The sequence below is a fragment of the Carassius gibelio genome, chromosome B22 (genome assembly GCF_023724105.1).
Source record: "Carassius gibelio isolate Cgi1373 ecotype wild population from Czech Republic chromosome B22, carGib1.2-hapl.c, whole genome shotgun sequence".
NCBI lineage: Eukaryota > Metazoa > Chordata > Actinopteri > Cypriniformes > Cyprinidae > Carassius > Carassius gibelio.
This window is the reverse complement of record NC_068417.1, coordinates 2980717-3007785: the sequence shown is the minus strand read 5'-3', so window position 1 is coordinate 3007785 and position 27069 is coordinate 2980717. Positions and strand designations below refer to the sequence as shown.

At 41.7% G+C, this 27069-nt stretch overlaps 2 protein-coding genes and 1 long non-coding RNA gene across 3 annotated transcripts in view; 1 reads left to right on the top strand and 2 right to left on the bottom strand.

Annotated features, from left to right (window-relative positions):
• LOC127987559 (uncharacterized) overlaps positions 1–27069 on the top strand; it is a 1718354-nt gene that overhangs the window by 720087 nt on the left and 971198 nt on the right. The gene's annotated exons all lie outside the window — the stretch shown is intronic.
• LOC127987633 (uncharacterized) lies at positions 17246–18640 on the bottom strand. Its single transcript, XR_008161290.1, has 3 exons — positions 18376–18640; positions 18136–18231; positions 17246–17926 (listed from the first exon to the last, which is right to left on the bottom strand). It is a non-coding gene; the product is annotated as an uncharacterized LOC127987633 (long non-coding RNA).
• Positions 25170–26980, bottom strand: LOC127987580 (uncharacterized). The gene is made up of 2 exons (XM_052589948.1): positions 26691–26980; positions 25170–26591 (listed from the first exon to the last, which is right to left on the bottom strand). Exons 1-2 carry the CDS (start codon positions 26910–26912, stop codon positions 25230–25232), a joined length of 1584 nt encoding a protein of 527 aa, XP_052445908.1. The 5' UTR covers positions 26913–26980; the 3' UTR covers positions 25170–25229.

The window sequence follows — 27069 nt, the reverse complement described above, 5'->3', positions numbered from 1 at the left end:
TCTAGAATTCAATATAGTCTCAGTGGTTTCAACAGAAGACCGGGACATACTAATGCACTCCGCTCAGTGGCCACACCCACAGTTTCCACACATCCGGCCTCGGGTGCCAAATCAGCCCCTGTGCTTGTGATAATAAATCCTGTCTGAGGGGAATCTCCATGGAGAGCCCGCTAGCAGACTGATCAGATCCGCAAACCACGGCTGCGTGTGCCATCGCGGAGCCACCAGCAGCAGCTGTTCCACTCTGTCCCGCCGTATTCTGCATAATACCGCTGGGATCAAACGAATCAGAGGAAAAGCATACAGACTGGTCCTGGGCCAGCTGTGAGCTAATGCATCCACGCCCAGGGGCGATGGGGGGCATAGGGAGAACCATAGCGGGCAATGCGTAGTCATGTTTGACGCGAATAAATCCACTTTCGCTTTGCCGAATATCCGCCATAAAAGATTCACCGTCTGGAGGTGTAATCTCCATTCTCCCTGTTCCAGAGCCTGTCTGGATAGCATATCCGCTCCGAAGTTCAAACGTCCGGGGACATGAACAACTCGGATCAACAGAAATTTTCTCTGAGACCAGAGAAGAACATGTCTCGCCAGCCTGCACAGGGGACGAGAGCGTAATCCTTCCTAATGATTCAGGTATGAGACAAACGCTGTGTTGTCTGATCTGAGCAGCACAAGACGGCCGATCAGCAGATTCGCGAATTACTGGAGAGCCAGAAAACTGCCAGTAATTCCAACCGGTTTATATACCAACTGCGTTGTGCAGCTGTCCACACTCCATGGGCTGGTAGCCCTTGACAAACAGCTCCCCAACCGGGACAACGGGGTGAAATATTTCATCTTTCCGCCCACTTTTCCACTGAAAAGGGCGCATGTGAAGTAACCCCAGACAAATTACGGGGAATGCCGCTGCCAATCGTCCAAGTGGTTAACAGACGGACGCCCTGGAGCCGCAATGGGGCCAGAGCTACATCCATGCATTGAGAAGTACGGGGTCTACGACTTCTATAGCCCCTTTGCTCAGCAGAGTTGACATCTCCTGTCACAACACTGCTATTACCATCAGTCTACCACCGTGGAAAGAATTCAGCGGAAAGAGGCGGGCCTCTAAAAAATGAATTGGTGTATCCGTGACAATTGTGCGTAACACCCATTGAGAAATGCCGGGCAAGCGTTCCACGCGACCCAAAACGATACTAGCAGTCTCAAATTTCCACTTTCTGCAACGCTGTCAAACACATAATGTCCGTGCACGGAAAAGCCTGCGGCATTCGTGCACAGGGGAAGTGTATGCATAAGAGCTATTGCGTCCCGTTGTGTATAATCCTGAACGTGTCCACGGCAGGAATTAGACCAACGAATTGAACATCAGGCTCTGCCGCTAACTAAAACGGCGGCTGTGCGAGCCGTCATAAACGGGTCGTCTGTGTAAGACCCTTGAATCGCCCCTCGAAATCTGAAAGCTGGATTGCGCAGTGTCTGAGGGATTATTATTTATTATTACGCCTGGCGTCACAGCCCGATCCAATGCTGCTCGAAGCGCTGTTTGCTGCGAGACAGTCAATGTTAGAGCGTAGGGACGGCAGTGAGAGTGTTGGATGCGCATTAGCGGTCCAACAGCACTCTATAGTGGAGGGCACAGTCCCTGGCGAACATGAAGTAAAGCGCATGCGTAAACTCGCTGCGTTTCGTTGTGTATAATCCTGAAGCGTATCCACGGCAGGATTTAATTCACCTAGATAAAAATCGGGCCACGTCGCCATTGCGAGAACATGGCGGCTGTATGAGCAGTCATAAACTGGCCATCTTTGCCAGCCTTTTTTGCCGTCCCTCAAACTCGGAAGGCTGGATTGTGCAGAGTGTCTGAGGGGGCGCTCAAATGATAGCTCAATCCAATGATGCTCGAGGTGACTTTGCTGCGAGACAGTCAATGTTAGAGCGTGGGGACTGCAGTGAGAGGGTTGGATGTGCATTAGCAGTCCAACAGCACTCTCTAGTGGAGGGCACAGACCCTGGCAAACATAGAAGGAAAGCGCAAGCGTCAAACTCGCTGCGTTTCGTTGTGTATAATCCTGAAGCGTGTTCACGGCAGGATTTAATCCAACAAGGTAACATTAGGCCACGCCGCTAGCGAGAACGCGGCAGCTGTGTGAGCCGTCATAACTGGCCATATTCGTCAGTCTCTCGTGGCGTCCCCCAGACTCTGAAGGCTGGATTGTGCAGAGTGTCTGAGGGGGCGCTCAAATGATAGCTCAATCCAATGATGCTCGAGGTGCCTTTGCTGCGAGACGGTCAATGTTAGAGCGTGGGGACTGCAGTGAGAGGGTTGGATGTGCATTAGCAGTCCAACAGCACTCTCTAGTGGAGGGCACAGACCCTGGCAAACATAGAAGGAAAGCGCATGCGTCAAACTCGTTGCATTTCGTTGTGTATAATCCTGAAGCGTGTTCACGGCAGGATTTAATCCAACAAGATAAACATTAGGCCACGCCGCTAGCGAGAACGCGGCAGCTGTGTGAGCCGTCATAAACTGGCCATATTTGCCAGCCTCTTGTGGCGTCCCTCAGACTCTGAAGGCTGAATAGTGCAGAGTGTCTGAGGGGGCGCTCAAATAACAGCTCAGTTCAGTGACGCTCGAAGTGCTTGTGCTGCGAGACAGTCAATGTTAGAGCGTGGGGACTGCAGTGAGAGGGTTGGATGTGCATTAGCAGTCCAACAGCACTCTTCAGTGGAGGGCACAGACCCCGGCAAACATAGAAGGAAATGCATGCGTCAAACTCGCTGTGTTTCGTTGTGTAAAATCCTGAAGCGTGTCCACGGCAGGATTTATTCCAACAAGATAAACATAGGGCCACGCCGCTAGCGAGAACGCGGCAGCTGTGTGAGCCGTCATAAACTGGCCAAATTCGCCAGTCTCTTGTGCCGTCCCTCAAACTCTGAAGACTGAATTGTGCAGTGTCTGAGGGGCGCTCAAATAACAGCTCAGTTCAGTGACGCTCGAAGTGCTTGTGCTGCGAGACAGTCAATGTTAGAGTGTGGGGAAAGAACGAGAGGCTTCTCGTAAAGAACCGTAATACGAGAATAAAATTTGCCGAAATAGACACGACTCGATACGTCTTAGACGAGACTAGGTCGCGGCGGAGTTTGGCGCGATCCGTTCAGCTAGAGAGGTAGTCAAACGGCATCGCTATATAATAGCAGTCCGCCATGTCACTTAATCGTGGCAAAAACCCGCGCCGTTCATGATATGCGCTGATAAGGCTGCTTCCAGGACCTCGAAACCTCTTGGTGGAGGTCCGTGAGAAGGGTAATTTATCCACCGCGCGGATAGCCACATAATAGCACACTGAGGAAGGGGAAGCGCGTTTCTCCTGTCCGCTCGGAGGGAGAGAACCGCTTATGCCGGTCAGAGCCTACTCTGAGTTCGAAGCTGCGGTTAGACAACATAGTATAAAAGCAAAACTGCTCTGATTAACGCGCTCGAGTAGGGAAGAGCGAGCAAGTGGAAAACTCCAGTGCATCACTGTACTCATAGTCAAGCCGCACATATCGTCCCTAACCAACACCTCGTGCGGGGCCTCGGCGACCGCAGAAGCGAACGGTGGGGGTTAGACGCGAGGCGACTGAAGAAATAGACTCCAGAGCGCGGATACTTTTCTTTATTTTACCATAGCCGTAGGCTATCACAGAGAGAACATGAGAGAGGCTGCAAACGAATCTCTCATGAGTGCCTCCCTGTGATAAACCCATATACGGCTCTTACCTTTTGTTGACTCATCGCGTCCGCGAAAGAGGAGTTAAACACTGCTCGAAGATAATCGCTGGAGAACGCGAGATGATAGGGCACAGATGATTCGCTATTCCTGAAGGAATGAAATCTGAGCGAAATGGCGCGCTGCACCCAGGTATATCATGCGTGCGCATGCGTAGGGTGGTGCTTGCGCCATTTGGCCAATAGGATTGGCGGGATGGTATAGGGCTTCAGACATTCGTCACACCGGAGGTGTTCCCATACGTGGTGACGTCACCGCAGCATCGAAGTGACCTATGATAGGGAACCTAGGGTTTTTCCTCCGGCGCACCAGCGTCAACGTAAACGATTGAACCTGACCTCGACGGCTAAAGCCTCTCGTTCTCGGGTACCGAATAGCAGCTCCTGATCTTTTTGCTGCTTGCCAGGGACTGTGCCCTCCGCTAGAGAGCGCTGTCGGACCGCTTTCGCGCATCCTACACTCTCATTGCAGTCCCCATGCTCAAACATTGATTGTCTCGCCGCAAACAGCGCCTCGAGCAACATTGGATCGAGCTGTAATGACAGACGCTCCCTCAGACACTCTGCGCAATCCTGCTTTCGGAGTTCGAGGGACGACTCAAGGACCCTACACAAACGGCCCGTTTATGACGGCTCGCACAGCCGCCGCTTTTTCGCTAGCGGCAGAGCCCGATGTTCCATCTGTTGGCCTAATTCCTGCCGTGGACACGTTTCAGGATTATACTCAACGGAACGCAACGATTCTGGCGCATACGCTTCCCCGGTGCACGAACACCACAGGTTTTTCGTGTCCGGTCGTTTTAACGCGTATGACAGCGTTGCAGGGAGCGGAAGTTTTGAAACCGCTAATATTGTTTCGGGCCGCGTGGGAACGCTTGCCCGGCATTTCTCAATGGGTGTTACGCACGGTTTGTCACGGATACACCATTCAGTTTCGGAAAGGCCCGCCTCCTTTCCGCGGAATTCTTTCCACTACGGTGAAGTCTACGGAAATGGCGGTGCTGCAACAGGAAATGTCAGCTCTGCTGAGCAAAGGGGCTATAGAAGAAGTACACCCCTCTCAGATGGAGACAGGTTTTTACAGCCGTTATTTCGTGGTACCGAAAAAAGACGGCAGATTACGGCCCATTCTGGATTTACGCCGTCTGAATCTTGCACTCAGACCGAGCAAATTCAAGATGTTGATGGTGAAATCTATTCTGTCTCAGATCCGACCAAACGATTGGTTTATTACGATCGATCTGAAGGATGCGTATTTCCATATTCAGATCGTCAAGAGACACAGGAAGTTCCTCAGATTCGCTTTAGAGGGCAAAGCGTATCAGTACCGCGTTCTTCCCTTTGGCTTGGCTTTAGCGCCCCGTACTTTCTCAAAATGCATGGACGCAGCTCTGGCCCCGTTGCGGCTCCAGGGCGTTCGTGTGTTGAATTATTTGGACGATTGGCTGGTGCTAGCGCAATCGCGGACTCAAGCACACTCTCACCGAGATCTTGTGCTGAATCATTTAAACAGCCTGGGCTTACGAACAAATTTCAAGAAAAGTGTTTTAACTCCCTCTCAACGGATAACTTTTCTGGGAATAGATCTGGACTCTCGCGCGATAACAGCGAAGCTTTCTCTCCCGCGCGCTCAGTCGATTGCGTCATGCGTGCGGCACTTCAAAGCGGGTCGCACGGTGACCGTGAGATTGTGCCTCAGGCTCTTGGGTCTAATGGCAGCAGCATCCCCCGTGATTCGTCTGGGATTGCTTCAAATGCGCCCCTTTCAGTGGTGGACAAAAAGGCGGAATATTTCACCCCGTTGTCTCCCGCATCGGGGCAAATTTTGGATGTCAACCGAATTTCTCCTGTCAGGAGTTCGACTGGGAATGTATGCTTTCTGAGAGACTGTCACGACGGACGCGTCTTTGACTGGTTGGGGAGCTGTGTGTCGAGGGCGACCAGCCCACGGAGTATGGACAGCGGCTCAGCGCGGCTGGCACATAAACAGACTGGAATTACTGGCAGTTTTTCTGGCTCTCCAGTATTTCACGGATCTGCTGATCGGCCGTCATGTGCTGCTCAGATCAGACAACACAGCGGTTGTGTCTTATCTGAACCATCAAGGAGGATTGCACACTCGCCCCCTGTGCAGGCTGGCGAGGCATGTTCTTCTGTGGTCTCGGGACAAGTTTCTGTCGATCCGGGCCATTCATGTCCCCGGACGATTGAATTTCGGAGCGGACTTGCTATCCAGACAGGCTCTGGAACAGGGAGAATGGCGATTACACCCCCAGACGGTGGATCTTTTATGGCGGATATTCGGCAAAGCGAAAGTGGATTTATTCGCGTCGAGCATGACTACGCATTGCCCGCTATGGTTCTCCCTACGCTCCCCATCGCCCCTGGGCGTGGATGCGTTAGCTCACAGCTGGCCCAGGACCAGTCTGTATGCTTTTCCTCCGATTCGTTTGATCCCAGCGGTATTATGCAGAATACGGCGGGACAGAGTGGAACAGCTGCTGCTGGTGGCTCCGCGATGGCACACGCAGCCGTGGTTTGCGGATCTGATCAGTCTGCTAGCGGGCTCTCCGTAGGAGATTCCCCTCAGACAGGATTTATTATCACAAGCACAGGGGCTGATTTGGCACCCGAGGCCAGATCTGTGGAAACTGTGGGCATGGCCATTGAGCGGAGTGCATTAGTATGTCCCGGTCTTTCTGTTGAAACCACTGAGACTATATTGAATTCTAGAGCAGCTTCTACGAGACGCTTATATGCTTTCAAGTGGAGACTGTTTACAGCCTGGTGTGGCAATCATAATGTGGATCCAGTTTACTGCCCAGTGGCTTCAGTGCTGGAGTTCCTCCAGGAGCGTTTTTCGGATGGCGTTACACCAGCCACTTTAAAGGTTTACGTGGCAGCCATTTCAGCTTACCACGAATACATAGGCGGTGCCTCTGTGGGGCGTCATCCATTAGTTTCTCGTTTCATACAGGGTGCGCGACGGCTGAGGCCTTTCCGCCCTGTGCGAGTTCCTTCATGGGATTTATCCATTGTGTTGCTAGGTTTATCAGGGCATCCGTTTGAGCCCTTGGAAACCGTATCGGATAAATTCCTGACACTGAAGACACTTCTTCTCATGGCTTTATCCTCCCTCAAGAGAGTTGGGGATTTACAGGCTCTTTCTGTTTCACCCTCATGCATGGAATTTGCACCGGGCTCTGTGAAGGTGCTGCTGCCGCCCAGGCCTAACTATGTTCCTAAGGTCGCATCTAACCCCTTTCGCTTTCAGCAAGTGGTTCTGGAAGCTTTTTCACCTGCTGAGGCTGGGTCAGGAGATCTAAGTCTTTGCCCTGTGAGAGCTTTAAAGACTTATGTGGATCGTACAGCCCCTTGGCGTGAATCTGACCAGCTGTTTGTCTGCTTTGGACATAAAAGTAAGGGCCATGCGGTTACAAAGCAGCGCATGTCCCATTGGCTGGTGGAGGCAATTTCTTTGGCCTATGAGGCGCGCGGACTCGCTTCGCCCTTAGGGATTAAGGCTCATTCCACTCGAGCTGTAGCTTCTTCTCAAGCTTTTCTCAGTGGCTCTTCTATGGATGATATCTGTGCTGCGGCAGGATGGTCCTCACCGAGCACTTTTATCAAGTCCTACAGTCTGGATGTGAGGATGGCTCCTGGCTCCCGGGTTCTCTCCGCTTGAGCAGATGCTTCCTCGGATCTCAGTTATCAGGTACGTCAGGTGTTTTGGTATATCGTTCCCATACGTGGTGACGTCACCGCAGCATCGAAGTGACCTATGATAGGGAACATCTCGGTTACGTATGTAACCTTGGTTCCCTGAATAGGGAACGAGATGCTGCGGTTCTGGCCGTTCCGTACCTTGATAATTTCTTCATCTTCAGTCATGAAATCTGAGCGAAATGGCGCGCTGCACCCAGGTATATCATGCGTGCGCATGCGTAGGGTGGTGCTATGCGCCATTTGGCCAATAGGATTGGCGGGATGGTATAGGGCTTCAGACATTCGTCACACCGGAGGTGTTCCCATACGTGGTGACGTCACCGCAGCATCTCGTTCCCTATTCAGGGAACCAAGGTTACATACGTAACCGAGATGTTCTATAGCATCCAGCTGCAGCCCCGCAGACTCACCTCCGGCTAGACACCACTGGCTGCATAGACATATAAATACCTAGACGCCTCATTGGCCGCTTTGAGCCGTTGCTGCGATACGTCAACGCGTCCGCCATGTTGGTGAGGGCAAGACTGCCTTAAAACAAATGAAAGTAAACGGGGGAGCTGCGGTTTTTACTGAATAAAAAACCCATAACGTTCTCACTTACCAACCAATTTCAGAGGTTAAAAAACAGTTAAAAAAAACTTAGCCTCCAGTTGTTTAGTAAGGTTTGGAAAATTATTAATTGAAAGCTCACATTTGTCTCACTTGATGATTTCGTTGATTTTTTTTCGGTTTACAAATCTGTTAATTTAGTATAACTGTGACATATTCATGTAATGTAATTTGAATGTACATTACATGATATGTAGTTGTTTTATTGCTTTCTCTGTGTTCAAACGCAACATTTTTTTTCTCTCTCTTTTTTGTGTCTCAGGTCAGAACACAGCTCATTCCCTTTGAAATACTGGGATAAAACCTAAATAATACATCTTTATACACTAATAATTTACTATCGTTGAGAAAATGTAATAAAACAAGTAAATACAAATCACACACTAGAATTCTTATTAATCAAATTAAGACACAACTAATGACACAACACAAAAATATTGTGGACATGAGTTCCAAATTGTGTTTAATTAATGAGCTCAGAATTAAACCAGCTAGCAAACATTTCGGATGATGATGATGATGATGATGATGATGATGACTTCATTTTGCTTTGAGTTGAATCTATCTTGGATACACTTGGATATTTTGCAGCCGTCACAAACTCCAAAGTCGATCATTGAGTTGTAAATAATCTTAGTGAGGTTGTGCAGTGCCTTCAAACAGCAGATTTTCCAAGGTATGACATCCAGGGCCGTATTAAGACGGTGCCCCTTTGGCACTATGACGCAAATCAATTTCTCAAATCAAATGTAATTTATTAACTTGTCCAACTACCGTATTTTTGGGACTATAAGTCGCACCTGAGTAAGTCTCACTTACCAACCAATTTCAGAGGTTAAAAAACAGTTAAAAAAAACTTAGCCTCCAGTTGTTTAGTAAGGTTTGGAAAATTAATTGAAAGCTCACATTTGTCTCACTTGATGATTTCGTTGATTTTTTTTCGGTTTACAAATCTGTTAATTTATGATATGTAGTTGTTTTATTGCTTTCTCTGTGTTCAAACGCAACATTTTTTTTCTCTCTCTTTTTTGTGTCTCAGGTCAGAACACAGCTCATTCCCTTTGAAATACTGGGATAAAACCTAAATAATAAGTCTTTAAACACTAATAATTTACTATCGTTGGGAAAATGTAATAAAACAAGTAAATACAAATCACACACTAGAATTCTGCTTTTCATTTTGATAGCACTTTAGCCTACAGAAGAATACAACAAATAATAACACATGCAACTGATGAGGCTATGGATCCAGTGAAAATGAAAATATCCACTGATATAGTGCACAGTAGAAATATAGTAAATGTGATGTTATATTAAAAAGTAAATGTATTACAACTTAAAGTAAAGTGAATAATATGAAAAGCGAGTACAACGGTACAATAACATATGAGATAGATTTATCTATGTATAATATGAATAATAAATAACTGAACAACAATAGGTTAATAATAGCAAGAAGAATATGTAATATAAAGGGTGGAATAATACAGAATAGATAAAAATGAAGAATGAATTAAAAGTAAAATAAAAAAAATTGAAATGTAATTTTTAAATACTAATTATTAATCAAATTAAGACACAACTAATGACACAACACAAAAATATTGTGGACATGAGTTCCAAATTTTGTTTAATTAATGAGCTCCTTAAGTATAATATATACATGTACTCTCACACACACACACACACACACACACATATATATATATATATATATATATATATATATATATATACAGCATTGTTCAAAATAATAGCAGTACAATGTGACTAACCAGAATAATCAAGGTTTTTAGTATATTTTTTATTGCTACGTGGCAAACAAGTTACCAGTAGGTTCAGTAGATTCTCAGAAAACAAACAAGACCCAGCATTCATGATATGCACGCTCTTAAGGCTGTGCAATTGGGCAATTAGTTGAAAGGGGTGTGTTCAAAAAAATAGCAGTGTCTACCTTTGACTGTACAAACTCAAAACTATTTTGTACAAACATTTTTTTTTTCTGGGATTTAGTAATCCTGTGAATCACTAAACTAATATTTAGTTGTATGACCACAGTTTTTTAAAACTGCTTGACATCTGTGTGGCATGGAGTCAACCAACTTGTGGCACCTCTCAGCTGTTATTCCACTCCATGATTCTTTAACAACATTCCACAATTCATTCACATTTCTTGGTTTTGCTTCAGAAACAGCATTTTTGATATCACCCCACAAGTTCTCAATTGGATTAAGGTCTGGAGATTGGGCTGGCCACTCCATAACATTAATTTTGTTGGTTTGGAACCAAGACTTTGCCCGTTTACTAGTGTGTTTTGGGTCATTGTCTTGTTGAAACAACCATTCCAAGGGCATGTCCTCTTCAGCATAGGGCAACATGACCTCTTCAAGTATTTTAACATATGCAAACTGATCCATGATCCCTGGTATGCAATAAATAGGCCCAACACCATAGTAGGAGAAACATGCCCATATCATGATGCTTGCACCTCCATGCTTCACTGTCTTCACTGTGTACTGTGGCTTGAATTCAGAGTTTGGGGGTCGTCTCACAAACTGCCTGTGCCCCTTGGACCCAAAAAGAACAATTTTACTCTCATCAGTCCACAAAATGTTCCTCCATTTCTCTTTAGGCCAGTTGATGTGTTCTTTGGCAAATTGTAACCTCTTCTGCACATGCCTTTTTTTTAACAGAGGGACTTTGCGGGGGATTCTTGAAAATAGATTAGCTTCACACAGACGTCTTCTAACTGTCACAGTACTTACAGGTAACTCCAGACTGTCTTTGATCATCCTGGAGGTGATCATTGGCTGAGCCTTTGCCATTCTGGTTATTCTTCTATCCATTTTGATGGTTGTCTTCCGTTTTCTTCCACGTCTCTCTGGTTTTGCTCTCCATTTTAAGGCATTGGAGATCATTTTAGCTGAACAGCCTATCATTTTTTGCACCTCTTTATAGGTTTTCCCCTCTCTAATCAACTTTTTAATCAAAGTACGCTGTTCTTCTGAACAATGTCTTGAACGACCCATTTTCCTCAGCTTTCAAATGCATGTTCAACAAGTGTTGGCTTCATCCTTAAATAGGGGCCACCTGATTCACACCTGTTTCTTCACAAAATTGATGACCTCAGTGATTGAATGCCACACTGCTATTTTTTTGAACACACCCCTTTCAACTAATTCAACTAATTGCCCAATTGCACAGCCTTAAGAGCGTGCATATCATGAATGCTGGGTCTCATTTGTTTTCTGAGAATCTACTGAACCTACTGGTAACTTGTTTGCCACGTAGCAATAAAAAAATATATGAAAAACCTTGATTATTCTGGTTAGTCACATTGTACTGCTATTATTTTGAACAATACTGTACCTCTGATATCTGAACAAATATATACTTTCAAATATTAGTGAAAAGAGTTGATCAAATGATCATCAAGCTTTATTTCAAAGGGTTTGTGTCAGAATGAAATGTAAAGTTGATAAAAATGTTGAACACAAAGGAGGAAAGAGAAGAAAAGCAGACTGTCACAGCTTTCTACAGCAACAGCTGCTTTATTAATGAGATCAGTAATAGTGAATCATTAGAGTTTGAAATAGATTTGTTCAGATTGTAGGAAAACGCTGGTAAAATCAGAGCAGATTCAGCTTCAGCTCACAGTCGTCCAGCATCACATGATCAATGTCTCTGTCTCTTGTGTGTTTTTACTTTGACAAGCAACACGTCACATTACTTTACACTTACTTTCTGTAAGAGATAATGTACCTCCAGCCGCTTGTTATCACAGAATAAACCCGACAGGGTGATCAGGACTTGTGTCCTCCTGAAGAGACTTATTCTGTGATAACATCCGGCTGCATCTGCATTATCACACTTATTATATGCTTTCTTGACACACAAGTGAAGAATTAGACACAATTTAGATTCAGCTAAACACTTCTGCTCAGTTAGCAACAACTTTGATTTTAATGTACAGGATTTTAATGTAACTTTTTACTGTGATTGAAATATAGTAACTAATAAGTACTTTATTCCACTGAACTCTGATGATCTTCTCTTCTGTTCAATCTTAGAGTATAGACGGAGTTAAATCACCAGAAGCTGCTAAATGCTGTGTATCATAAAGTGAAGTGATCTTGAGAGGAGCAGTAAACATCAGCTGAAGATCCACAAAAGAGCTTCACTACTGTGTCTATGAGGAGAAATAAATGTGTGATAAATGTGTAAATGTGATCCATACAGGTGAAGAGACGCAGACTTTACAATCAAATAATGCAGCATGTGTGTTAGAAACATGATATTGAATGATTAATGTTGCTTTAGTATTCAAGCAGATGATCATTGTGTTTAATGTAAAGCTGGAGAATATTATATTATTATGAACTCTGTCTCTGTTAAAATACTTTCTTGGTGAAAGACTGTAAGGTCTCCAAATATCTGTTTCTAGATCAAGCAGAAATCAATCAGTTTGATCTCTCTTTGTTAATATTTCTTCTCTTTCAGTGTTTTATGGTAAATATATTTCTCTCGTTTGTGGGGAAGATTTTTGTAAATTTGTTAGGCATTACTGTATAACAAATCAAACTAGAGTAATTTAAAATATAATATCTTGTGAAAGACACATCAGAGTGTTTTCAGCTGGATATAGATTACAAATGATCTTTGTGTAATTGTGAAAGTCTATTTGTGCATTTATTTTCTGAAAGTCCCGTTCATCTTTATTTGGGAATGAAATGTGATCATTTCTAAGTGTAACATTAAACTGCGGTCTAATCTTAAATATGTCATCAGTTTTACTTCATTCAGATTAACATGACTTTTCCAAAGGAAGATATATATATATATATATTGATTTGTTGTTGTTAGGAAAATATATGATATCCATTAAACTAATTGGAGGAACTCATAACTGTGAAATGTCTATTAACATTATCTTCAGTTGATAAATTGAATCAACACATTTTAGTGTCTGCTGACTGTGTTTCCATTAGGATAGATATATATATATATATATATGTGTGTGTGTGTGTGTGTGTGTGTTTGCAATTTGGACTTTCCGTTGTAAATTTCTCTAAATATTTGTATAGTGCCTAATCAACTATTTGACCCCACAGCTGACTGGGACTGAACGCCTGTCTATATCAGTAACTAGTTCACCCGTATTAAGTGTTACGTTAAACTGCAGTCCAGTCTTAAATGTGTCATCAGTTTTACTTCATTCAAATGAATATGACCGATCCTGAATAAGATATTTCCACTGTATGATCATGCATGTATTTAGATATTTTGGATATTAAAGTCACTTAAGGAAGCCAGAGTATTGGAAATTAAATACCTCTCTATTACAAAATACTAATTATTGTTTGGGTATAAAATAATTGTTCTTTTAAAACATATTCTCTATAAAATGCAGTAAAAATATTTCTAATATTTAAAAGGATTACAATATAAAACATTAAAAGATATGTATCACACGTCTGATCTCTCCAAATGAAGCAGATAAAGAAAGTCTATATTTGTTTAGAGAAAAATGTCATTCTTTGACATGTTGTTACTCAGTGTGTCTTTTTTCTTACACCTTTAACCCTGTAATTATTCAGGCAGGGTAAGTTTAGTATATTATAAAATATACTATTTTATCATATTTTTGGGCAATGCAGGCAGCATCTGAAGAGTGCTTTACTCCTCAGACCTTTTCTACTTCTTTTTGGGTAACTCCAGTTCCACATCAATGTCTGTGACTCATGACGGATGTCCTTCCTCTGTCTCTTATGTTCTGTCTGTGTCTAGTAGTCTTCCTCTTCTGCATCGTCATCTTCGTCTGGTTCACCTGCGCTTGATGTTTCAACATGTTCTCTTCATCATTGTCAAAATCAGATTTATAACTTTATCATTCTAACAAACAAGTGCTGCAAGTGCAAGCAATAAAACAATCAAATAATATAACAATGAAACAGATAAATATCAATATCATTATCTATATCCAAGATCCATATCCATACTGTAAGTCTTTGGTCTCTTGACCCTCGTCCTGTTTGAGATCATTTGTGTTGAGTCTATAAACATGGCTTTAATTTTTCTGAAGGAAAGGAAGCTCTGAAATCATTTCTCTCTTGTGTTTCACTCTGATGTGCAGAAGAAATTGAGTTCTGGTTAAAGTTGTCTTTTTATCTTGGATGATGTGCCCAGTCCATCTCCATCAGCTTCTTATGATGATGCTCTGCATACTGTTTACATTTTCACAAGTTAACAGCATTTGTGTCTTTCACTCTCCTCTAAATACTCAAACACATTTAGTCTTTTTAACACTTTTATATTTTCATGTAAATAAAATGCCACATACAGTTAAAAACAAGTGAAAAGTTTACTTGTCTGTTTTAAGTATTATTAAACTGTTTTAAATATAGGCTAACTTGTAGACATGAAACATAAAGCATAAAAAGCTAATGCATAATAACAGAAATGTTCCCATTATATGTACAGCAGGTAAAAGTCAGCGTTTTTATTTATTTATTATTATATTATTTATTTAGTTAGTTTATTTTTATGTTTCTCAGTTAATATATTTCTAAAGGTGCTGTACTTTCTTAATTGTGCCGCATGAGTAGTTGTTGGTCAGAGATGTTTTGGAGCAGAAGATCTAAAGGATTCTGGAGGTTCATCATGTGGAAAGTTGATAGTTAGGTAAAGTGCTTCTGTCGTTCTCTAACATTCAGATCTGTGAAGTAAGGTGGAAAGGACACAGCTCTGATACAGAGTCATTCTAGTGTTGGTCCTCCACATATTGTTCAGTGTTATAAAGCTGTTTCTGCTCTTGCTAATGCGTCTCTTGATGTCATTGTCTGTCTTCCATCATGTCTAATGATGAAGCCCAGCTCTACAAACTCCTCATTTCTACAGAGGTCTGCTCCTGTACTTTAATTGCTGAGGGGTTTGAGGTGTTCAGTGTTATCATCTCTGTTTTCTGCTTGTTGATCTTGGAGTCTAGTTGTCTGAGTCCAGATGTTTTCTCTGGTGAGGGTGTAAGAACAACAACTAATCACCAGTGAAGTCAAGATCTTCTCTGGATAATGCTCGACTTCAACAGACAAACACTTCATGAGTCAACTGTCAGCTTTCCTCACAACGGAGAGCTCAGACTCAGATGTTGATAAAATAATCTTATAATATTCATACACCAGACAGTTGAGTATCTAGAGTACAGTATGCACAGTGTGAAGTGTGTCCTTCAGGATTTTATTTGGATATAAATTAAATCCAAGCAATGGCCATTTAGTTTTATTAATGAATCTAAATGAAACCGTCAAATGTTCAGCAAATTAACTTAATGAGCTTTGATGCTTGAGCAGCAAATCAGCATATTAGTATGATTCATTTTTTTATTTTTTTTTCAGATAACGAGCAGCACAAACAACTATGACTGGGACTGTCATACACACACTGTAAAACCCGACAAGTTCAATTCAAATTAACTTAATATTTTTTAGTTCAATAAAATACATATTTTTAAGTGTCTGTTACCATACACTGTAAACCCTAATAAGTTCACAGAACTCTTAAGTTTAAAAATTACATTACATAAAAAATTACATTTCCAGTTGCCTTAAATTATCTCGTTATCTTATAAATATTGATATTTCTCAACTTATAATTACAGAGTACTTCACTCAAAATTTTCTCTATTTTTCAACTCATATAATGTGGGAAATACCCTCAAATGTAGTCTATTGTTGTCCATCCTAAACCTTGTTTACCCACTCTAATAAATATACATCTATGTACCATATTTTTCGGACTATGAGTCCACAAATACGTCATGATGAAGAAAAAAAAATATACGGTAAATCGCTCTGCACTATAAATCGCATTTATTTCGAACCAAGAGAAAACATTACCATCTCCAGCCGCGAGAGGGCGCTCTATGTGTTCAGTGTAGACTACAGGAGAACTGAGCAGTGTAGAGCACCCTCTGGCGGCTGAAGATGGTAATGTTTTCTCTTAGTTAATTTATCTTGGTTCATGTCAAATTAATTTTGATAAATAAGTCACACCTGACTGTAAGTGGCAGGACCAGCCAAACTATGAAAAAAATTATAGTCTGGAAAATACAGTAGTCTAGTAGCTCAAAAGAGTATTGCAGGTCTAACTGCTTACTTATTTTTAGATTTTGCATTTGAATAAATGTTTAGTTTCAAATTATAAATTTTAAAAAGATACTACACTGTAAAACCCGACAAGTTCACATAACTCAAAAAAATTGTTGAAACAGATTACATCGAAAATTTTAAGTCAAATTAACTTAATCTTTTTAAGTTCAATGAAATATATATTTTTAAGTGTCCGTTACCATATACTGTTATTGTTTGTAACTAGGTATTTTGAGTTTACAGTACATATTTATATTGGGTACAGATAATTTGAACATTTTCATTAGTTTTAAAATGAAATATTTGCATTCTTAAAATCAAATTGTTCATTTTTTTGTTAACTTATTTTTTTAATTATTTTTTTTTTACATTAATTGGGGACTCTTACACAGTCCTAGAATTATAATCCTCCTATAATTTAAAACTATAAATTTTGAATAAGGCAAAATAACCACAGAGACACTTTGGTGCAAGTAACTTGTTTATTAACCAAATATGACGTTCTTGAAATATCTCATATTATTGCAATGTAAACAAATACAAAATGCTCAAGACACATGACACATGTGCCATGTGTAAACTTTCCAAATTGCCTCGACATTACTCAACATCCGGATCACTATACGTTTTCTAAAACAATTATTTAAAACATTTAACTGTAACAAATTGAAATTATAAAATAAAGATGAGTGAAGTGTAACACGTATTACAAATATTATAAGTATAATAAAGCTTATCTTTAGTGTTTTGTTACGTACACAAAATAAAGCTGAAGTTTGTGCACTGCAATGTAAACAGATACAGAATCTCTCAGTCCTCCTATGCGAACATTCAGTCCTTCAACAAGCATTTAACATTAAAACTACTATAATATAAAACAATTCTGTAAGAGGTTTAATATACAAAACAGCATGGCAGTGTGCAATTGCCTGCTGCAAGGAAGCCATCATTTAACTTGCAGTTAACCCTATGTGCAAATTACTATTGCCACCACACCATGCCACAATTTCAAAATTACCTGAGTGTATTATATTTGTAAATATGTCCTATGGTGTGACATTGCAAAGATATAAAAAATAACAATTAAACAAATAGCATGAGAAAGTTACAAATACCATTAAAGAGATTAAACTATTTTAAATAATGTTTTTCCCCACATTGTTTGTTGTCACACCATAGGACACATTTAGAATATTTGTCAATACAAATATATGTATTAGATACACAAACATATTACACAAGTACAAAAATGTACAAAACAGGACTTCATTCAACTTTATGGCATTAAAACTTCAGCAACAATATCTATAAAACCCATCTGTTAGATGTTTTACAGCAAGAAAAACAAATGTGCTTACACTACTGCTAACAGGTCATTTTTCAGACTCAAAACTCTAGGCCTCAACTTTCCATCCTCAAGACCCATCAAGACCTTTTGGACGAAGTCAAATGTGTTGAGCAATTGTTTTGGATAGTTAAGGTGCAGGGTGTATGTAAGTGCAAATAGAATGACGAATGCATCAGCCAGTGTGGAGGACTCAATAACAATGTTACCCTCAATCAGAACTGCAATCCTCTCTGGGCAGAAAAAATGGGCATCTGATGATGTCTGATTGCTTAGGAGGAGCCCAAGTGGTACATCATTGGTGTTCAGTTCTTCAGTCTGCTCCACCTAAAGAAAACAAGAGAAACAATTACCCATTACTAAAAATTTTCTTAAAGCTGACACCAAACCTGCAGTCAAATACCAGGACAGTCCAAAAAAGGCAAACACAATCACAACCTACATATCTATTAAATCACAATCAGATCATAGGTGGGTTCAAATGTGATGGCAATTATTTTAATAAACTATAAACACTGCTGAATATGAACACTTACGTCCCACATCTTGAAAAAGATAACACCACTCTCATGCATATACGGAGGGAGAGCCCGGAGTACCACAGCACGTCTAACATGGACATCAACTTGATCCTTTCATCGTCATAAAAAATAATAATCATTCAGTACAGATGCTAATCAGTATAGCCTCACGACACTATTCATGAACCAACCATTAGAGTTCAACTAAAGATAATTAAGCACCTTTACCAGGCATTGAGAATTTAACCAACTGACCTGGAGGTCATAAATCCTGAAGAGCTCATCCAGGAGTTCAGAAGCTTTTCCTGTCCGAGAAGCTTTTTTCCGAAACAGGCTCTGAAGCCGGGGGGTATGTTGGTCCAGTTGAGCAAAGAAACGATTCTTTAGGTTGACATTCGTCACTCTGTGAAACTCAGCACAGATCTGTGAAAAAATTTGAACATTCAACACAACCACAACAAATAATTAAATGTAAAGATCTTGAATAGTTATAATAAAGAAAATATTTGTACCTGCAACTCTAATTTAAGGGCAGGCCATCGTTTCAGGATTTCATCAACTGGTATCTCATTACAGACGATCTCTTTGCGCCGCAAAGCAAAAGTGCTGTCCATTAACTTTGTGATCAGGACAAGATTTTTGTCAGCCATCTGAACTTAATCTATAATTCTTTGTCTTTGTTGTTCGAGGCTTGAAGCATCTTCACCTCTTGGGAAATTTGGAAGGAAATTAATCTCTGCCCTTTTTGGTCTTTTGATGTTCGTGTGAGGGGCATCTTTTTGGGGGTAGTTTTTACTCCTCTTTCCAGAATTTACAGCAACTTCCTGAGATCCAGCACGACTTAATTTTGTGCGGTAGTTGCCAATCTTAAATGTTAGGCTGTTCTTCCATCCATACCAACCTGCACAAGAGCCTGGCTCTTTTAGACAGGGATGCTTGTTGACAAGGGCTTCTGCTACCATAGAAATTTCCTTAACATTAGGGTATGCTTTATAGCCATGCATTTGTTCTGCTAGGGTCTCAAGAATGTTGTGCTTTTGTCCTCTATTTAACTTCAAAGTCTTTCCTGTTGTCTCGTATGCAGCATTTCCTTCAGCAAGTACAAGTTCTACTTCAAAAGAAAAAGTGGGCACTTGAAAAATGCAAGGCCACATTTCAGTCCTCTCTGGAATCCTTGCATGTGGCAATATTACTGTGTCATCAGATGCTACAGAACTAGCACCATTCTCAGATCGCACCACTATAAGGACAGCCTTCTGTGGAAGTTCCTCAATGTCTAAAAGGGAACATAGCTGCCCGTTGAAGTCAGGATCTTGGTATGATAGGGTAAAGTCAATGGTGAGATCAAATTTCTCTTTTATCTTTGTTTTTAGCTCTTCCACAGATGCTGGACGTGAAGATAAAGTCATCTTCCTCACAATGTCAGTGGATGTATGGATATGCAGGAAAAAGTTCTGCGCTTCCATTCCTGTAAAAAAAAAAAAAGAAAAGAAAAGAAAAAAAAAGCTTGTCCTTGTTTTTCCCAACCTCATTTAACATGACTGTAAGTCAACATTTTTAAATGCATTTTAGACATCCAGGTGTTTGATCAAAATGAACCTTTTCTGTGTTAACACCAAATGTCCATCAATGTTGTATGCTGGGAGACTTACTGTGTCATTTAGTTCTGATAGCTCATGCACAGAGAAGTTGTCCAATGATGTCAGCTTAAATGATCTTAAATGCTCGATGTACCAGCACTCGTAGGACCTGCACAGAAATGAGACTGAGTTATTTACAAGAAGTATACGTTCAATATTGCAAAAATTAGGAAGTCCCCCTGACTGTCCTGCAGAAACAAACATTCCATTCGCATAATCTGTGCCATCTATGGAGACCACTGATGTGCTATATATATTTTGGCTGTCTGTCTTGGTCTTTATGAAGTCTGCCGCCACTTGAGGTAGAGTAGTAACCTGCACAGAAGTAACACTTCTGGTTTGTATGTGGGGTTTGAAAAAAGATGGGGCATTCATATGAAAAGCCATCATGGACTGATGCCTATCAGCAAGAGTCTTCAAGACATTTTTAAAATTTTGTGTGTCATGCATCACCCTTTTAAAAAAACGATGTTTCCCTTCGAACCTTCATGGTCCACAGATGAACCAGAGGCCCAAAACGCTTGATCAGTTCCGGGTAATGTTCAATGTAATGGTGTTTTGGTCTGAGATTAAATTCTGGAAACACAGCTTTAAGAGCCTGTCTGTGATCACTTATTTTGGTCTGCAGGTACTGAAGGGATTCCTCTGTGAAAGAAGGAGATAACACAAGCTGGACAATTTCTTTAAGGTTCATTATTATGTCCCATGTTTCATTGCCTTCTGGGACCTTACTTCCTATCATCAAGGGTAATAATCTCAGCAAAGCAGAATTTTCATGTCCATTTCCTCCAATACTTAGTTTGGCAACAAAACTCGTTGGGATTGCCTGTGGCTTATCAATCTTGTCAAAATGCTGATACGGAAATGTGCGAATCTTTGTGTTCAGATATTCAAGCGTGAAATACTTCTGCCGAATCAATTCACGGATGCACAAAGCCAACTCAACAGGTACAACACCCTCAAACAAATCATGCAGTATATCTGGCGGGAAACCTGTAACGGTATGAAAATGCTGCAAAGCCTTGCTAAGAGGACACTCACCCACAACACCTAAATGAGCTACATTTTCTTCCTGCACAACTTTTTGGACATGTAGATCATGGGTTTCCTTCTTTCTCATGCTGAACTCTCCTTCAGAAACTTCGCTGATCTGTATTTGGTCTGTAGTACAGCAACAGAATCTGCAAACGTGTTGTCCTCGAAAAGACTGCACAAAGCCTGTAAGACCATGAGCAGCCAAGTTATCAGCTGCAACGCACAACACAGTGCCCTGAACACGCTGACCAAGGGTTTCAATGAAAATGCCATCCTGTTCAAGAGTTTGCAAGTCTTTCAACAAAGGTGACAGGATACTTTCATAACCACACCTCTGCACGTCAGATACTTTGCATAGCAGCGCTCGCTGTATGACATGTAGGCTGGACCTATACTTACTGGGTAGGTTTGCAAGCAACCAATATACTGCACAAAGCTTGTGGATTTTTCTGGATGTGCCTAAAGGATTTGCTATTTCAAGGTCATCCATATACAAAATGAGTGACAATTTCAGCTCTCCTGCTTCTGCCAAAAACTGGTTTTCTTTAAAATAGGTTCCATCTTCATGAGACATGTACATTCTTGGTGATGACGGGTTGCCTTGAATTTTTTCATTAAGATCAGTATTTTTAAACATAGCTTGAAGCATTTGTAGTACTGGAAAATATACCACTGTGCATTCTCTCAAACCTACAGTATATTATACTGGCATTACCAGAGGGTAGTTGCTTCTCACAAATGTTTTCCTTCACTTAGAAGTAGACAGCTCTGCACCTTCCGCAGTTGCGCTGACAAAAACATTACTTTTCATGATAGCTTCAACTAAATCATTAAGAAGGACATCACTGATTGACTGTTCGTGTTCTTGAAGAACCGTCAGAATAGAGTCTCTCACAAGAGGTTTGGACAGTAAGAATATCTTAAACTAGAGACTAACAGCTTTAACTAGTGACACATTTAACTGAAAGATTTGTGTTTTAAGACTAAATCACATTTGTGTTTGTTCTTTGTCATTTATTATATTTGGTGTAAACTCGTTAGTGTGTTTCTCTTTATATTGACTCATCAGAGACACAAACAGACAAACATATGAGTGGAATTAATTTATTAAAATTATATATGTATTTAAAACACAAATATTGTTTTAGAAATATATATGAAAGATCATGTCAATATCACTTTAACACAAAAGAAACTATAATTGTTTTTCTCTCTCTCTCTGTTCCACCTTACAGTGTTGATGATGAAGTCCCTGATAGATTTAAATCACCAGAAGCTGATAAATGCAGTATCTCATAAAGTGAAGTGTTCTTGAGAGGAGCAGTAAACATCAGCTGAAGATCCACAGAAGAGCTTCACTTCAGTGTCTATGAGGAGAAATAAATGTGTGATAAATGTGTAAATGTGATCCATACAGGTGAAGAGACTCAGACTTTACAATCAAATAATGCAGCATGTGTGTTAGAAACATGATATTGAATGATTAATGTTGCTTTAGTATTCAAGCAGATGATCATTGTGTTTAATGAAAAGCTGGAACAGAGGAGGAAGAAGCTCAGATGAGTCTGTCTGTCTTCAGTTTAATAATATTTATATTAAACTCATTCATAATGATTCAAATGTTTAAATGTGATTGTCAAGTACAGCACTTAAATGTGTGAAAAGATATAAAGCAAATCTACAATGTGTGAAATGTCCATGTTACTTAAAACATTCAGTAACTGCATCATATGCATCTGTAAGGAGCAAACTGTGCACTGAAAAAAGTGATTTTGGAGAGTTGTCAATATAATCTGTGGAAACCATATAAAATGTACATGGTTATTGCAGCCAGCCAACGAATTCTAAAGTATGGGGTAAATTCTACATATGCTACCCATTCATCAACAGTAAGAACCATCACATAGAAAAATGCAGTAAAATATACCCCCAAACCGTGAGTTTTTTTGCTTTAAATTGCACATGCATCAGCCCTGCAATTGCACATGAGTGTGGACTCATATAAACACTGAAGCAGTGTTAAAAGTAACACTGAAGCAGAGTTGAAGTTAATGAGATAATTAAGAAATTAATTGGGTCATGATTGACCATTATTGAAGACATCTGATGCCAGAGATGTATAGTAACGAAGTAGAACTACTTCACTACTGTACTTAAGTACTAAAAGGCGGTATCTGTACTTTACTAGAGTATAATTTTTTTCTCCTACTTCCACTTTTACTTCAGTACATGTTTTCGCTGAGTTTAATACTTTTACTCCGATATTTTTTTATGTGCTGCATCGTTACTCGTTACAATTATAATAATGTTACGAATCATTCCATTACAAACCACTGCCAGAACTGTAGATGGCAGGTTTGATGAAGCTGGCACATCATTGAGCGAATCAAGCGAGACTGCGCGTGCTGACTGAACTGCTGTGAAGAGAGAGATGAACACCGAGCCGAGCCAGATAATGACTCGTTCACGAGTCAAGAACCGGTTGCATCGGTTCTCGAATGACCAGTAACGTTAGTTCTTTCTGACAGTTCGATTCAATAAACCGGTTGAAGAAAACAGTTCACCGATTCTTTTGCGCTCAACGCAATGGCATCATTGGCGTTTACTGCACCTGGGCTCATAACATTAACACAGAATCAGTTCAGAATCAATCACCAAAAGAATCAGTTCGGTTCCAGACGCTCTGTGTGTCGGGTCCACAGATGATGCACAGAGCTGTTCACGCTAAATCACACATGCGCAGTATCATCAGCTCCTCGGTTCACGAATCAGACGCGTCTGACAGAAACGGTTCTTGACTCGTGAACGAGTCATTATCTGGCTCGGCTCGGTGTTCATCTTCAGTTCTCTCTTCACATCAGTTCAGTCAGTGTACTGTTTGAGTCAATGAATTACTCCGGGATATTGGTTTGTTTTAACTCAGGGGGAGTGTCAGACACATTAAACAAGTTAACAGCTTAATTCATCTGTGGATTAATGCGTATTGGAGACGCGAACCGTTTAAAACGATTCAGTTCGATTTGGTGAACTGGTTCAAAAAGATCCGGCTACATCGAATGATTCGTTCGCGAACCGGATATCACAAACTGCTTTGTTTTTAACTGTCTTACAACAGACACGGAAGAGAAGACAATGCTGAATAAAGTCATATTTTTTGCTATTTTTGGACCAAAATGTATTTTCGATGCTTCAAAAAATTCTAAATGACCCTCTGATGTCTTACGGGTTTGAAACAACATGAGGGTAAGTTATTAATGACATAATTTTGCAAATTGGGCTAACTAACCCTAGTAACCGTTTTTTGTTTACAAGAAGTTACAGTCAAAGGAATTGTGATTGTCCTTTAGGTTAATCATTTGAAATAGTAAAATATGTTCAAACTTTTGACTACTTTCTTTAATAGCTGCATAACACAATACTTCTACTTTTACTTTCAGTACTTGAGTAGTAAATTTTAAAATAGACTACTTGCAATACTTAAGTACAAAAAATGTTGAATACTTTAGTACTTCTACTTAAGTGTGGTGCTTAAAGAGCACTTCAACTTCTACTCAAGTCACTTTTTTGATAGAGCACTTGTACTTTTACTCAAGTATGGGTCTCTAGTACTTTATACATCTCTGTCTGATGCTAACAAGCAGACTCACCAAACTAGAAAGGGGGGGAGGGGGGGGGGGTAGGAATCCAGCATTTTTTGGCATAATATGACATGTTTTTAAAAGTTAGTTCTACCAGAAAGACTCGGGAGATAGAGGAATGTACGAAGCATACATTTATTGACAGCTCAGCGAGCACAATTATAAATTTCTTTGGCGGAAGGCCCCGTCCATGGTTCGTAATCCGAGGGTAGCGAATCAGCATTTCCTGCCTGAAGACGAAGGCAGGGGCGCAGCAGACCCCCCTGGAAGGTAAGGACAGGACCATCCTGGTGGTGGTGGGGAGGGTGGAGGTTGTTGTCGCGTTGGCATCTGCGAACTCAAACATGTGTAAGTACGATCTTTTATACAGGAGTATAAAGACGTGATTGGATAATGATGAAGGTAATTAATGACGAAGTGATTGAGTCTTCCTGGCAGAACTTAGGCTAAAGCTTCCATTTCTACCAGAAAGACTCGGGAGATAGAGGAATGTACGAAGCATACATTTATTGACAGTTCAGCGAGCACAATTATAAATTTCTTTGGCGGAAGGCCCCGTCCATGGTTCGTAATCCGAGGGTAGCGAATCAGCATTTCCTGCCTGAAGACGAAGGCAGGGGCGCAGCAGACCCCCAAAATTAGGTGGATTATGAGACCTCCAGACGGGGCCAGCCTTCCCCCCAAAAAAGTAGATGAAGTATACCCACCAGTTGTGAATCCTAAGGTTCCTGGAAGAAATAGAAAGAGAGTTAGCATGACCAGTATAAATGACGTTAGATTAAACTTCTTAAGTTTTTTACAGAAATAGCCGCAATAGGCCAGACACAGACAGCAATGATAGGCAGACACAGACAGCCACAATAGGCAGACACAGACAGCCACGATAGGCAGGCACGGACAGGCCTCGATAGACCAACAGAAATAGCCACGATAGGCAGACACAGACAGCCACGATAGGCAGCACAAACAGGCCTCGATAGACCAACAGAAATAGCCACGATAGGCAGACACAGACAGCCACGATAGGCAGGCACAAACAGGCCTCGATAGACCAACAGAAATAGCCACGATAGGCAGACACAGACAGGCCTCGATAGACCAACAGAAATAGCCACGATAGGCCGACACAGACAGGCCTCGATAGACCAACAGAAATAGCCACGATAGGCAGACACAGACAGGCCTCGATAGACCAACAGAAATAGCCATGATAGGCAGACACGGACAGGCCCCGATAGGCCGAACATAAATAGCCACGATAGGCCAGACGCAGACAGTCACGATAGGCAAACGCGGACAGGCCCCAATTGGCCGAACATAAATAGCCCGATAGGCCAGACGCAGACAGCCACGATAGGCAGACACAGACAGGCCCCAATAGACCGTACATAAATAGCCACGATAGGCCAGACGCAGACAGCCACGATAGGCAGACACAGACAGGCCCCGATAGACCAACATAAATAGCCACGATAGGCCTCACGCAGACAGCCACGGTAGGCAGACACAGACAGGCCTCAATAGACCAACAGAAATAGCCACGATAGGCCAGACGCAGACAGCCACGATAGGCAGACGCAGACAGGCCTCGATAGACCAAACAGAATAGCCATGATAGGCAGAACACAGACAGCCTCGATAGACCGAACAGAAAAATAGCCATGATAGCCAGACACAGACAGGCCTCGATAGACCAACAGAAATAGCCACGATAGGCCAGACACAGACAGCCACAATAGGCAGACGCAGACAGGCCTCGATAGACCGTACAGAAATAGCCATGATGGCCAGACACAGATAGGCCTTGATAGACCATACAGAAAAATAGCCATGATAGCCAGACACGGACAGGCCTCGATAGACCAACGGAAATAGCCACAATAGGCCAGACGCAGACAGCCACGATAGGCAGACACGGACAGGCCTCGATAGACCGTACATAAATAGCCATGATAGCCACACAGACAGGCCTCGATAGACCGTACATAAATAGCCACAATAGGCCAGACGCAGACAGCCACGATAGGCAGACGCAAGACAGGCCTCGATAGACCATGATTAGCCACGATAGGCAGACGCAGACAGGCCTCGATAGACCGTACATAAATAGCCACGATAGGCCAGACGCAGACAGCCACAATGATAGACGCAGACAGGCCTTAATAGACCATACAGAAATAGCCACAATAGGCAGACACAGGACAGGCCTCAATAGACCGTACAGAAAAATAGCCATGATGGCCGGACACGGACAGACCTTGATAGGCCGTACAGAAATAGCCACGATAGGCCAGACACAGACAGCCACGATAGGCAGACACGGACAGGCCTCGATAGGCCGTACAGAAATAGCCATTATAGCCAGACACAGATAGGCCTCGATAGACCGTACAGAAATAGCCACGATAGGCCAGACACAGATAGCCACAATAGGCAGACATGGGACAGGCCTTGATAGACCATACAGAAAAATAGCCATGATAGCCGGACACGGACAGGTCTCGATAGACCGTGCAGAAATAGCCACGATAGGCAGACACAGACAGCCACAATAGGCAGACACGGACACGCCTTGATAGACCATACAGAAAAATAGCCATGATAGCCGGACACGGACAGGTCTCGATAGACCGTGC